We start from the raw sequence: 14,306 nt of genomic DNA, 5'->3' as shown, positions 1-14,306 counted from the left end.
ACCAGGCGGCGGTATGCCTTTGTTTTGGAGGAGTTGCAGGAATTTCCTGCACAAAACAATTCATCTAAGAATAAGGATGCATCATATGCATCAAAATTTTAGCTGATACCAATATTCAATACTAATATTGCTGTTATGGACGATAACCAATATTCACCAGTATCAATATTTGTTTTAAAAAAACAATCTGAGATGATGTGTCACGGTAGTTCAGAGAGAAAGAGTGGCGTGATCGTGAGTAGAGATGACCATGGAGAGGATCAAAGAATGGAGCGCCCGGGATGAACAATTGTAAAAGTATGTTTTGTCTGTTTTTTGGATCAAAAACAGGAAGAGAGACATAAAAGAAGAGAGTCCACTCTTCTTGGGTAGTTTTGGTGTTTACATAGTCATAGAAAACAGTATTATTTGGGTCTTGTAAGATTGTTCAAGATGCTCTGAAAATGGCTGGCAGCTAATGAGTAAATATCGGCCCACTTTTACAGATCGGCCGATACCTATATACCGATACTGATATATCGTGCATCCCTATCTGAGAACCTTCTTCTGATGCTTTCTGTGTTTCTTGTGACACATTAAATTGTGAAGATATTGCAAGAAGCTGTACGAGTTGATAGCTTAAGAAGGTTAAATTACATCCAAACTGATTAGCCTTTGTTGTTAGCGATCATGACACAAAGGCCTGCCAGTACATTGATAACAAAAACACAAAACAATATGGACCGAAGGCTGTAAAAAAAAAAATCAAACAGAGTGAAATGGTCTAAAAAAATACCCATAGAAGACACCTGTCTTAGCAAAATCTTTTGGGCCAATGTCTGAGAGGGTGTCAGATTATTTTCAAGTCTTCCTGTGTGTTGTTAGCTTGATCTATGCATGTTAGCCAGAGTTGTTAGCTAGGAGGCCCAGGAAGCCAAAATGAAGGGACACAAGGAAAGTGACACAACTCTTCCCTGCATAAACATAACATGATGAGGGAGGCCTGCATGCAAACACCATGGTGTCAGAGATCAAGTTCAGTCCAGTCTTTGAAACTTTAGCTTAATACAAATTGTAAGTTTTTGTGGGTGCTACCTAGGGCTGAACAATTTATCGTTTTCAGATCGAAATAGCAATTTTAGACAACGCAATTTTGAGATCGCCAAAGCAGCAATTTTTTGCAGCGCTCCTGACTGACTCAGGATCTGTTGTGTCAAGTATTATACACATTCTGTTTTACAAATTTGTAGACAATCTATATGTTAAAAGTGCTGGTAAGCAGGTCAACAACACAAAGCCTCTGTTTAGGAGTAGAAGTTGATGAAAACAGATTATTTATCATCACTATTGATGTTTAAAAAATCTTGAATTGCAATATCTGCCAGAAAAATTAGATCTTTTCCTAAAATCGTTCAGCCCTACATGTGAATATCCCAAAGCTTGATTTGAAGAAAATCGTGAATCGAATTGAAAACACAATGTCTGCCAGAAAAATCGCAATTCAATCTTTTCTTAAAATCGTTCAGCCCTAGTGCTACCTGACAGGCAAGATAAGATCAGGCTTTAAAGGAGGATGGATTTAATAGCTGGCTCATTAAACCTGTTATTTCAAACACAATGAAACAGGATATAATGTATGCTCTTAATGCGAGCAGCTCCTCCAGAACAAGATGCACACACACATTTCCGTGTGCTACCCCAGATTACCACAACAGGAAACACGATAGCTGTGGGCTGATGCACTCAATCTCAACTTATCTTGAGGCACCCAGGCCTTTTGTCTTCACTCAGCGGACACAGCACATCCCTCAAACACTCACTCACACTCTGTGTTGGCTTCAGATTGTTGCAAATCAAACCCCAGTCACATCACTCGACCCGGCACATGACAGAAATGACACTTTCACCTGGACAAACAGTGGCAAAGAAGAGATTGTGTCTGTTCACTGCAAAAAATGAAATCTTCTCAAGTATTTTTATCTTATTTTAAGTAAAAATTGTCCTTTAATACTTTATATGAGCCAGATTCAACTGGTCATTCCAGAAAAATATCTTGTTTCAAGTTCTCGTTTCATTGGCAGATTTTTTTTTACTTGATACGATCAAGTCAGATCTCATTGTTGTCTTTAAATAACTTGAAACAAGACATTTTTCTGGACTGATCAGGTGAATGTGTCTCGTATTGAACCCAAAAAGTCATTTTCTTCTGAAAAATAAGACAAAAACACTTGATAAGTTTTCAGTTTTTTCAGTGTAAAAAACAAGGCTACCTTTAAACATGAATTCAACACTTAATTACCTGAACAGGCTCTTGTAGAGTCTAACATAAGGCATTATTCTGACACATTTCTGTTCAGAGTTTTAAGTTTTTGTCGTTTTCATCAAAATAATATTTGAAAATAGATTAACCTCTTCAAACCTGAGTCATTCACGGTGTCTGGCCCAAAAACAGAGAGAGTGTGGATTTGAGGTCTGTGACCTGTGACCTATGACCCCTTTGTCATTTTCAATAAAAGAAAAACATTAAATTAAGTTGAACAACACTCACTTACAGTATGATGTCAAGCCCTAAGCTTCAACATTAATCTTCAGATTCAACAGACATCCTCCTTCGGGGGAGGGGAGAGCAGCAAAGACGTGCCATAAATACAGCGTGGTGATAAAGACATTAAAGCAGGTCTGGACCAATAACAGACCTTTAATCTGTACATTTAAACCAATCACAGGCTAGATTAGAGCGGGTACAGTGTGTGTCTGGGAGGCAGATTTCCTTTTTTCTGAAGGACAGATTTGACCTGTGAACCGTCTTAATAAAGAGAAGACTTAATCTTCCAGCACCGGTCATACCCTATCACCATCAGCGTCACTGATGTCACTCATTCAATCCAGGCATCCAATGATGAGATAACAGATATCAAAACATCATTCTTAATTTGACTTGTAGGCAAAACAGTCAAAGTATGGATGAGTGTGCTGTGTCTGAGGTCAAAGAACACCATGAGAAGCTCTACACATCGATGGTCAACATAACATAACTCAAAAACTAACAAATGGATCTTGATCAAATTTTCAGGAGATTTTCAAAATGGGATGAGGAAGAAGTGACTACATTTTGGAGGTGATCTGGATCACCGTCAGGGCCCAGGACTTTTTGAAAGGATTCTTTATCATTGTGAAATAGGGCCGTTTTCACCATATGTGTATATAACTCCACGATAAATGGTTGGATTGCTTTGCAAAACAGTACAAGACAAGGTCACCACAATTTCTGACAGATGTCAAAGTAGGATCCAGATCCTGGCATTATTCTGGATACTAAGATCCGGAATATGAAATATGTACTGTGTCATCATAATTTTCAACACTGTCAGGTAACAAATTATGGTACAAACCTGCAACTAAAACCAAATTGTAGCAGACAGTCTGCTGAAAAGGAGTATAACATTAAAGTAGGACTAAAGTTTTGGTGACAATCACAATATGCTTGGCAGAGGTCTGCGCTCTCTGAGTGCTTTTCTAGTTTTATAATTACTGCACAACAAATAAATAGTAAAGGACTGAACGGTGTTGTCTTACTAAGCATGTGTAGATTTCTCCCATTGGATGTCAGTCTGAGTATATCACCAGATGTTTGGTACTCAGAAAAAAATTAATTGTGTTTAATGTCCAAAAAAAAGTTAAGTATAGGTATAAAGAAAGCTGAACTTAGAGATTTGTGACTATTCTGTTGCATCAAGAGATCAAGGTTTTGGTTTTAGTTTGTTGTCCCATTTGTTTTTTACATCATTGATTTTTTTTTTTTAACAACACAACCTGGATAGACTGTCTAATGTTTTTAGTGCTCAGGGTGAAGACTTCCCGGTAAGCTTTTCCATCAAGATCTGTTAAAAAAGACCAAACTATCCTAAGTGAGAATATAGTTCTCATAAGAAAAAATGAGGCAATGATAAAAGGCAGGGGTTAAACCCAATGTGTTTGTGCATTGATATATTCTTACCACAGCATCAGATTGACTCTACACAGCCAACTATTCTAATCCAAACAACCCCCATCATGGGATCAGACGTGGTCCGGACACGCTGGAATCACCCCTCAGGGATCTTAACGATTGCTCCCTTGGGCACCGAGAGGCTGACTGTGAGCAGCACTGACTCAGCCTTTGTCCCAAGAGGGGACGAAGACATTCTCAAAATTCCAGGGAAGCCATCAAAGCAACAGGGACCAGGGCATCCCTAACACACACACACACACACACACACACACACACACACACACACACACACACACACACACACACACACACACACACACACACACACACACACACACACACACACACACACACAAAGAAACACTCACTCTAAACATCCACAGCTATGGTAAGATAAATATTTCTGTTGGCTTTCCTTGTCTTTCTCCTTTTTTTGACTTCAGCATCATGAAGTATTTGATCTCAAATTGTGAGGCCAATGTTGTCAAGTGTCTGTGCAAAAAATGTACAACTGCAATGACTCTAATGCAGTATGGGTCTACACTTACTCTGCATTTTTGGCGTTTTGAATCACCTGTTGTGTAAGTTTTGAAGAGGAGATCTCAGGTCATTCAGACTGTAAAGGTTTAAAGTGATACTCTGGGATAAAACAAGCCTTATTTAGCGGTGTTTTTGTGTAAAAGCAGCGCGCTGAAAATTCTCTGAATAAAGCGTGAATGCAGACTGATATCAGATTTTTTCGGTGGGAGTCCGTTTATTTGTGTTTTTGGTCAAATAAAGATTGGCCCCGTCTGAATGCAGAGGAAATCGGCAGAGGAGTAGGGAGGGGGTCTTTGGTGCGAGCGCTCTGGGCTTCTGCTGCACAAAATCACTGCTGTAGGGGTAATTTCTGCCCTAAACCTTGTGATAGGACCCAACTTGTTCCATCCTGGAGTATCACTTTAAGGCCTCCCATTCCACCGATCTGCCGTGGCTCTGAGAGTAAAAGCAAAACGTACAGTCAAAGAAAGATGGGCCCTTGATGTGCTAAATTTACTTGGAGTTCCCCAACAAAGGCTGCAGTCCTGATCTAATCTAAATCTGGGGCAAAGAGCAAGCACTTAGATGCCCCCTGGGGTGCACATCACATTTAAAGTGACAAACACACACACACACACAAACACACACTAACTCGTAAACTCTAGATTTGAGAGTCCAGCTGATGACAGACCAATCAGAGCCAGCAGAAGGAGAGGGCTCCGGCCACAGACTCAGTGAACAAAGTGTTGACAGGTCCTTTGTGTGTAAAGAAGCATGTGTGTGCATCAGCATCCCTACCCCCAGCACACACACATATCAGCGCACACACACTCACACTCTCCTCTGTATCTGTGTAATAGGAATGAGGGAATGAGGGCAGTGCTGGGGCCCTGGGGCCATCGTCTTCCTCATGAATACTAACATTCAGTACAGCAGACAGACTGTTGTAATGCAGCCACACACACACACGCGCACACACACAGGGCTTGTTACTACATCACAGCAGTGATATGAGGGAGGTTTCGACCCTTGCCACAGCACCATGACAACAGGCTGCAAGAGCTGCAAATATGTTTCCTGTTCTATTAACTGTTCGATGATGAATACATGCATTTCTCTTTTCCTGCCTCACTAAAGCAGACGTCAACCTTTCTGTTGTAAGGCCGACGGGTCATATTTTCTAGAAAAGGAGCACTTAAAGTGGCCTTAAAAGTTTTGCTTCTTAAAAAGTTGAATAAATGTGGAAAATATTCTTGTTCAATGCATATCAGTAAAAATATCTGCGGCCTGAGCATCTTGGCGAGTCATGAATGGGTCAAGCTCTGCTCACCATACCCATGCAGCCCGCAGGGGGGTTACCATCGCCATGGAAACGCAGCAAACACACAGAGACAGCCACAAACATCCAGGCCGAGATCTGAATGGCTGAGCAGCGCAAGCAGCTCACGCCAACACACAGACACACAAGCGTCAGTGCACCGCAGCCATGACCCAGCGACACTCTGTCCCCCGATGAAAGGCAGATTGTGACGGCTATTTCTGGAGGGCTGAAAGGCTGCAGCCCGGCGATGGAGCGATGGAGGAAGTGGCTGGCCACAGGCAGGCACTGCTGGCAGCGTCACACACACTCCTCTCTCCTCCGCTCACTTTATGTAGCTCTCAATCTGAGGTTTCAGACAGACTGAGTCCTGCAGTGACTCAGTGCTGATCAGACCTGTGAGCTCCACAATCAGCACAAATCTCTATTTTAAAACAGCAGAAAGAGTCTGAATCAAATAGGAAGAGACTTTTAAAGAGTATGACCAAAGATGGGAATCCAAGTGGCCTGCAGGTTTAACAAAGCTTAAGGATGGGTCTAGAAATCACTTAGCATCACTTTAACCAAGCTTCTGTGAAACACATGTACGATCTAACACAAGATAACAGTTGCATTTGCGGACAAACATCTGTTTACAGAACAGTCCACTCTTTTATGAGTGGATACGACACCGCTTAATTTTTTGGCACATTTATTTAAAACAGATGCCGATCCTTTAAGTGTTTTTTGTTTTTGTTTTTTTCTAAATTAAAACACTGCGCTAAAAAGACAACTCACTCAAAACATACTGTTCATTTTACAGCTTTAACGAACTTAACCTCTAATGACCTAAATAAAAAGACATAAGCTTATAAAAAACACATAAATAATAAAAATTAAACATAAATATGAATTCAAATATAAAAGCCCCACAATTAATGATGCATATGAACATGAATCAAATCAAAATGTCAAAAAAAAAACGTAAATAATTAGCGACGGGCATCGGTACCGGGTATCAGGCCGATACCAGCCTTTTTTCAAGGTATCTGTACTTGCAAAGGCTACCAATATCAGCAGCTGATACTCAAGGCAAAAAACATCTTAAGTTGAGTAAGTCCTCCACCCAAGTAGTTCCCGCTACTTACTGAGATTTAACACCACAACAAATATGCGTCAGGTCCTTTCCAGTTCATTTAAAAGATACTTTAACTCTGTCAGTTGCAAGTTTTATTTTGTGCTTTTGTTAATACATTTAAAAATTCATAAACTCAGAGAGTTCTTTGTGTATTATTTCGGACTTAATTAGAGGTGTCCCAGTCCGATATTGATATCGGACATCTGTCTGATATCAGCAAAAAAACAAGTATCGGTATCAGAATGCATCTAAAATCTTCAATATAAGCAGTTTCTGTTACCCATTGGTTAATACATAAATAAATAAATGGGTCAGTTTTTCCTCATACCTTCCGTTGCTGATTACTGTTCTTTGTTTGAATAATATCACCTACATACGACAAAATAAGCAATAAAAGTATGTATGTTTAATGCTGATATCGTATTGGATTAATATCGGTATCGGCCAACACTCAATGCTGCAGTATAGGTATCGTATCGGAAGTGAAAATGTAATATCGGGACATCCCTAGTCTTAATTGCAGAGTGACTGTGCTGTCTTTGTTCAAATGATGATTTATGTATCAAAAGTACTTGTTGTATCTGTACCTGGTATTGGTGAGTACTCAAGAGGAGATATTGTTCTGGTATCAGACTGAAAAAGTGGTATTTAACATAAAAATCAATAAATAACATAAAGAAAACAAAAATACAGAAATAAAACAGGTGTTTAAAAATGTTGCTAATCTTGCTGTAGTATTGCACAGTTTTACTACGAAGACTTCACCTTGATGTAGTTTTATCCACGGGTGAAAAGAATAGACTGTAGAAGTACGCCCACACCACACTCCTCTGACTCTAAGCCATGCTATCGTCCACACACTCACAGACGAGGACTGAACTGTTGCTAGCAGGCTAAAAACAGTGGAGTCCCTGCACTTGGATGGACTGGTTTAATTTTATGCTGCTGCGGAGGGTCAGTACAAAACCTTTGACCAAGTTACCCGTAAGGAACTGACACATGCTTTTAATTCACATTTATTACCAAATATCAATACTTTACTAGAGTAACTGATATTCAGTAGTGTGAGTATCAATACATTAATCCCACAGAATCCATACGCCCACCACTAAATGCCACATAACTCCAGAGCTACCAACAGAGGAACACTGACAATCTGGCCAAATCTCTTGTGTGACATACTGCACATCCTCAGACATCACACAATGAATGTAACGGATGAACCAGCTGGCTGATATCACCCACTCGAGTATCATACTGGATTATACACTCAGTTTGCAGTGTCACTATTTAAAACTCATGTTAACACTGTAGAAAAGTTAAAAACACACCCTGAGATTTATAGACACAACTATCCACACACTCAGTCTGCGCTGTGTGCACCTCTTTGTGTCCTCTCTGGCCTCTAATGTTATGAATGGTTCGAGCTTCACTGCAGGCTGCCGGGGGTGTGGCTGTCACTCCAGCCTGTGAAAAAAACAATCCTGCATTTTGTTTCAGGCTGTTGTAGCAATGACCAACCAGCACCCTAAATCTGCATCGCCAGAGGCGCACAGATGGAGCTACAATAGAGCCTGTATGTTAGCATCTGTGTGTGAATGCATGTGTGTTTCTGCTCCGTCTTGAATCACACTGGTTCACACATTCACACACATATGAACACACGCCCCTTCCTTTGGTTTTCGGACACGCACGAGGAGACAATCTGGATTCTCGCTCTAAACACAAGTCTCCCTCGGGTCCTCTCTCCAGCTTCCTGTTTGGGCCTCGCGCTGAGGATCCATTTAGCTTGGTTCTCGCTGAGGCGGAGGAACCTCTGTCAAAACAGTGACATGCTGTGGAGTTTCTCAAGAGACCACACCCTACAGGCCACTATGGATCCTTCTCAACCAATAAGCTGTCGACTTGGCACTAAATTAGATCCACTGGTAGCATAGCTTAGCATCTGGGTTGAGCACAATGTGAGCAACCTGACACCTAGGAGACAAACTGAGGGAGTGAATGCCCTCAGGTTAGCCAAGGCAAACTGTGACAGGGTTTTAAAAATGAACCAGGAACCAGCGGAGGAGCAAGGAGTCTGTTCTGCCTGCAGGACGCTCTGTTGAAAAACACCCACCAGGTTTCTGCTGGTGACGGCAGATGAGCAGGGATGATGTCAACTCTGAAAACCTGTCAGTGCCCACGCTTGCAAAACATTCCTCTGACTGACAAACAGCAACCACTCACACACACACACACACACACACACACACACACACACACACACACACACACACACACACACACACACACACACACACACACACACACACACACAGACGCACTCATAGAAACACACACAGGATGCATGAAATATTTAGACACGAGAGGAAACTCTACTGTGCTGCAGGATTCCTGGTATTCTTATGATCGAGGAGCACTGTTCATTGGTTGTGGGTGTTTTCTTATAAACCTTTCAAAGGCTGAAGACTGAAAAAATTTAGATGCAGATTCCCTTTTCCATCTTCAACTTTCAACCTATACTGAAACTTAGTGGTTCATGGATTTAATGAGGCACATGATCATTGGCTGCAGCAGCATCAGCTGTGGCACATTTTATCACATGTAGGTACCAAGCACAGTTAAGCTCATGTTTGTATCTATATCAGTGAATTGGGATCAAACTGAATATCCAACTGACTATTGATCAGTTAGTATGTCTTATGGAGAAACATCCATGTAAACTGAAGCTCAGATGTAAAATTTGTTTTTAGATGAGTTGTAACTCTATTTAGATCCCCAGAACAGCCAGTAAATAATATCCTGGAGAGAAATTAAATTTCCAGCATCTGCCTCCACGTGTTGCAACAACAAAATGTGCAACAGACATTTATTGTCCCACAATTAATGACAATAAACAATATTATTGACAATATTATTCTGAGACCAAATTAACCACTAATTCAAAAAATATATATGTCAGAATAATGCAATAAACTTTTATTTCTCATGAGTATTTTTACTAATGTAATTGGAATATCCAAAAAAACAAACAATAAAAATTAGGGATGCACGATATTGGATTTTTGCCGATATCCGATATGCCGATATATCGAAACCCCTTTAGGCCGATACCGATATCGATAATGGCAAGTTTGTTTGTTTTTTTCACTGTAAAGAAAGCTAAGTCTATCCTGTACTGGAATTTATATGTTACTCTTATTGTGACGGTCTTATTTGTTTAAGAAACACATAAAACAAGACAAATAACATTAGATTTTACCATAAATAAGAAATGTATTATTTTTTCAAACTCAAGACATTCAGTATTGAAATACAGAAAAATAATTTCTTTAGATCACATAAACTTTAAACGTACAATGCATTTTTAAACATAACCAAGTTGCATTTGATTATTTTAGAGCTACTGTAACAACCTGGTGACAGACACAGAGCTCTGCAGTGCAAATAAATGAAGTGCTACATTTTATTTAAGGAGCTTATTTTTCAGATGGAAAACAATAATGATCCTAACTGAATAGCACCTTATCGGCTGTGCATATCGGCAGAAATTTTCCTATCTGCAGATACCGATAAACGTGTTTTTAAGCTTGTATCAGCCGATACCGATATTGTGCCGATAATATCGTGCATCCCTAAATGCAATAAACTTTTATTTCTCAGGAGTATCTTTTACTAATGTAAATGGAATATCAATAACTTTATAATATTCAACAAACAGTAAAAATGAAATAAATTCTTAGTGAAAAATTCCACTTGAGTCAAAATGCAGAATTTCTTTTAAGATGTAGCAAACTACACTCTCTATGTCCATGTAAATTCTCACTCATCCAGCTCAGTTGTTCTAAATACTCCAAACCGAGGCAAGTGGACTGTTCAGAGTTTGTGAAGACGTTTCTCCTCTCATCCATGAGGCTTCATCAGCCCCATCAGCTTCTTTCCAAACAACAAAAACAAACACGCATGCACATGGGGATACATTGAGGCCGGTAAAATTATTGAGTTCATTTCATTTGTCGAATGATTAATTGATTTATTGACTATTGTCCCAGGCCTTGTGATTGGTTCGACCAAACGCCTATCACTGACACGGCAGGAGGGCTTGAAGCAAGTTTAAAGCTTGTTTATTTCAAAATGAAGCCTGAACTCAAATTATGATGCACAGATTTAATGTTTGCACGTATATTTTACTGAAGACAACTGAAGCCTTTTATAAGTTACATTAACTCAACTCCAACATGACTGTTCCAATTACTTGAAGGATAAAAAGAAACAGAAAACGCTTAACACAGTTCATTCAACAAAAAGTGCTTTGCAATCAGTGCAAAGGCTGTAATGCTCTCATTAGCATAGGCCACATTTATGCAAACTAAATTATGGCAAAGCATGCTCATGTGGAGTTTGTGGTACACTGACCTACAAAGGTATTTTTCAAATTAAACCAACATTGCAAACTTTTGCAATTAAATACTTCTCCATCTTTCTTTCCATCTATCTTTTTTACATTTATGTTGTATATTTGAGGAACCTGACAAAACCAGCAGAGCGTGAGCCCTGGCACTTTCTGTCTAGCTGCAGAGTATTCACTGAGGAAGTTGGCGACACCAGTGATGAGGATGATGATGATGATGTTAATAACTCCAGTGCACCTACTACAGATGTTAAACACAACAACAAGCCTCCACCCACACACTTCAGAAAGTTACAGTACACAGCAAGGCAACAGGAGAGGGGCAACGCCAACAATCATCATCACCCCTAAGTGTTTGGTTTTACAAGCATGGGAGCCTTGATCCATTAAAGCATTGTGGCTTTAATGTCTGGTTCCCAGATGCTTTTTACAGGCCTGCTCTGCTCTGCATTGCATGCAGGCAGGAAGGCATGTTTTTGCAGCGTTTGCAGTGTCCACGTTTTAACATCCTGCTTTCAGCACTCCTCTGAAGGAAGAAAATACAAGATGCAATAAGTGCAATCAGAAGGTGATGGAGTCAGTGAGGTAAAAGCCAATGCCATGCTGCTCCACAGGGCTCCTGATGTTACAATTTGCCTCTGCTGAATAAATCATAGATAAAAATCCACTCTGAATAAAACACCACAGCGTTACAAGTTGCATGCCTCCATTGGATATGCGGGTTAAATATTTCATGATTAAACGGGCCATTATACTGCACAGATCTAGGCCAAGGCTCAGGCCAAGGGAAGGGGGGCTCAGATAACGGTCCAAACCCCGTCCCAGCAACACAAGGGGAACAGAGCTCCGGTCCAAGGGGGCTCAGGGAGGGGCACAGCAATCTGGGTTAATCCACACAAAACACAAAGAAAACAATCAGCAGCTACAGCGTCAATTTTAGTTTAAAAATCCAGCTTAAAAGCCGGGATCAGGACTGTGGTCTGGTCAGACTGTCCCAAGGTAACCGCACTGGAACCTGCAGCCACAGCACTGACATCCTTTGACCAACACCCCCTTTGAGAATAAGATGCCGCTTTTGATTTTTGCACTTGTTTTGGTTGTTTGTGAGAGGCAGTTGAGGAAGATGTGGATATTGTGAAACGGATGAATAAATCCGTCTTAGGTCACAGCAGCCAGCCCCTCCTGAGTGTTAGCCTAGCTGACGTTAGCCCTTAACGGATAGAGAGAGGCTAAGTTTTTTGTAAACAGAGTGACACAGTTTGTTTTGCTAATGCTCAAACATGGCTGGAAGCCGAGCACTGACTTTGAGCACGGGGCTCAAACCTGTTACATTGTCAGAAATGCGGGACATTAACTGACAAGCTAGCATTTAAGAACTATAATCCCGTGTGGCCTTCGCATCCCCGACCCACAATTGACGGCTTATTCCCTGCTGACTGCGTCTATCTGGGCTCCTCTGGAACTTCAAGGCCCAGTGTTATAGCGAACATTGCTACCCATTGACATATGCTAACATGCAGCTATGCGCAGGCGCAGAAGCACAATTTTACTGGCTTGACACTGCTTGAAGCATTACTTAATTTAGAAAAATGGTCTATTGAGAGACAATAAACCAGAAATATTAAACAAATATCATGTAACAGAGTAACAAAGCATTAACTGTAAAAATGCAGTGAGCGTTAGTTTCATGTTAAATCATTCTGTATTGGGGAAATTGAGTGATGGCGTGTACTCGTCTATCAAGAGGGAATTTGAGTTAAATAATAGAAATGGGAAAACACATTTTAAACGTAGTTAGACAGTTTAAGAAATATTTATCGATTATAACGATATATAGAGTAGGTTTGCAAAGCAGGCAATCTTTGACAAAGAAGCACAACTCGACAGAACACCGGCCCGTCCCCGCCTCCCTCCCCGCCTCCAGCTCATAATTCGCCGTTACAGATAGCATAGCAGGCTAACTCCAGCACCTACCTCGCTTGTCGAGGTCGTAACTGACCACTAAAAAGTAGTCTGCGAGCCTGGCCATATTGGGAGCTCACGGCGACAAGCCTTTCTCGGTAAATCCTCTTCTAATTTTGTCGTCAATACTCCATTTACGTCCTGCCGGCGAAAGACACATCACGGGCGACGGTAGCATCCTTCCAGCTGCACCCCGCCGCCATACTGTCAGTCTGCCGTGCCCTGACAGCGGAGAGCCGCGAGTCTGCGCAGTAAGGGACTTCAGGGAGGGGCTGCTCGACAGGAATGTCCCATGTGAGGAGCCAAACCAGCTCACGGGCCAAAAGTCTGACCAAAACCTATAATAAACCCAACAGAACCGTTGCTAGACGTGGTAAAAAGGTAGTAAAAGATTCTAGAAACCCTGAACTTAAAAGACCCACATAAGAAAACACGTAATAATATTTTTTTCTAGAGGAGGCTGGGATTTCTTTAATTGCAATATGGCTTAGCTTTGAGGAGAAACTATTTTTGTTCATATTTTCATTGTTTTGCCATTTTGATCACTTGTGATTCTCCCCTACAGATCACAGAATCAGGATACTGAACTGTACTGTTTCACGTTTAGGCTAAGACTGTGGTGAAAGGAGAATGTGGGTGATGTAGCTGCAGTTTAGAGACTGACTGATCTGCTGGTGGATCACTCCTGGCCAAAATTAATGTAGACACTGAATTAGTCCCAGAAGTTTAAACACTTACGCATCTGTGCCAAATCAATTCATTTAATGGAGCTAGCTTCGAGAAACATAAACATGCCAGTGAGATAGATTTCACCAAAATGCTTGGACAGCATTTCCATAGCCAAACAAATTCCCAAACTCAAATAACCGTCTCTTATCTCAAATATTTCCCCACTGGAAATCTTTGTTGTGTTTCAGCTTCTCAGTGGGGAAAACTTAAATGGATTACCAGAAAAATGTTGAACTTTAAACCTTACACACTTGAATTCGGCTAAATCAGGCTTGAGAAA

General features: G+C 40.8%; 1 protein-coding gene across 6 annotated transcripts in view; it reads right to left on the bottom strand.

Moving 5' to 3' along the window:
• sbf1 (SET binding factor 1) overlaps positions 1–13,516 on the bottom strand; it is a 70,083-nt gene extending 56,567 nt beyond the window's left edge. For all 6 annotated transcript variants that reach the window (XM_074697732.1, XM_074697733.1, XM_074697737.1 and 3 more), the window contains exon 1: positions 13,310–13,516. In XM_074697732.1, coding sequence (XP_074553833.1) covers positions 13,310–13,364 — 55 coding nt within the window. In that variant the 5' untranslated portion in view covers positions 13,365–13,516. The remainder of the gene's footprint in view (positions 1–13,309) is intronic.
• Positions 13,517–14,306: the final 790 nt, after the last annotated feature.

Source organism: Halichoeres trimaculatus, unplaced genomic scaffold (assembly GCF_033239565.1).
Source record: "Halichoeres trimaculatus isolate MK-OKI-2021-1 unplaced genomic scaffold, fHalTri1.1 fHalTri1_scaffold_21, whole genome shotgun sequence".
In the NCBI taxonomy this organism is placed as follows: domain Eukaryota; kingdom Metazoa; phylum Chordata; class Actinopteri; order Labriformes; family Labridae; genus Halichoeres; species Halichoeres trimaculatus.
This window is presented reverse-complemented; position numbering and strand designations above follow the sequence as displayed.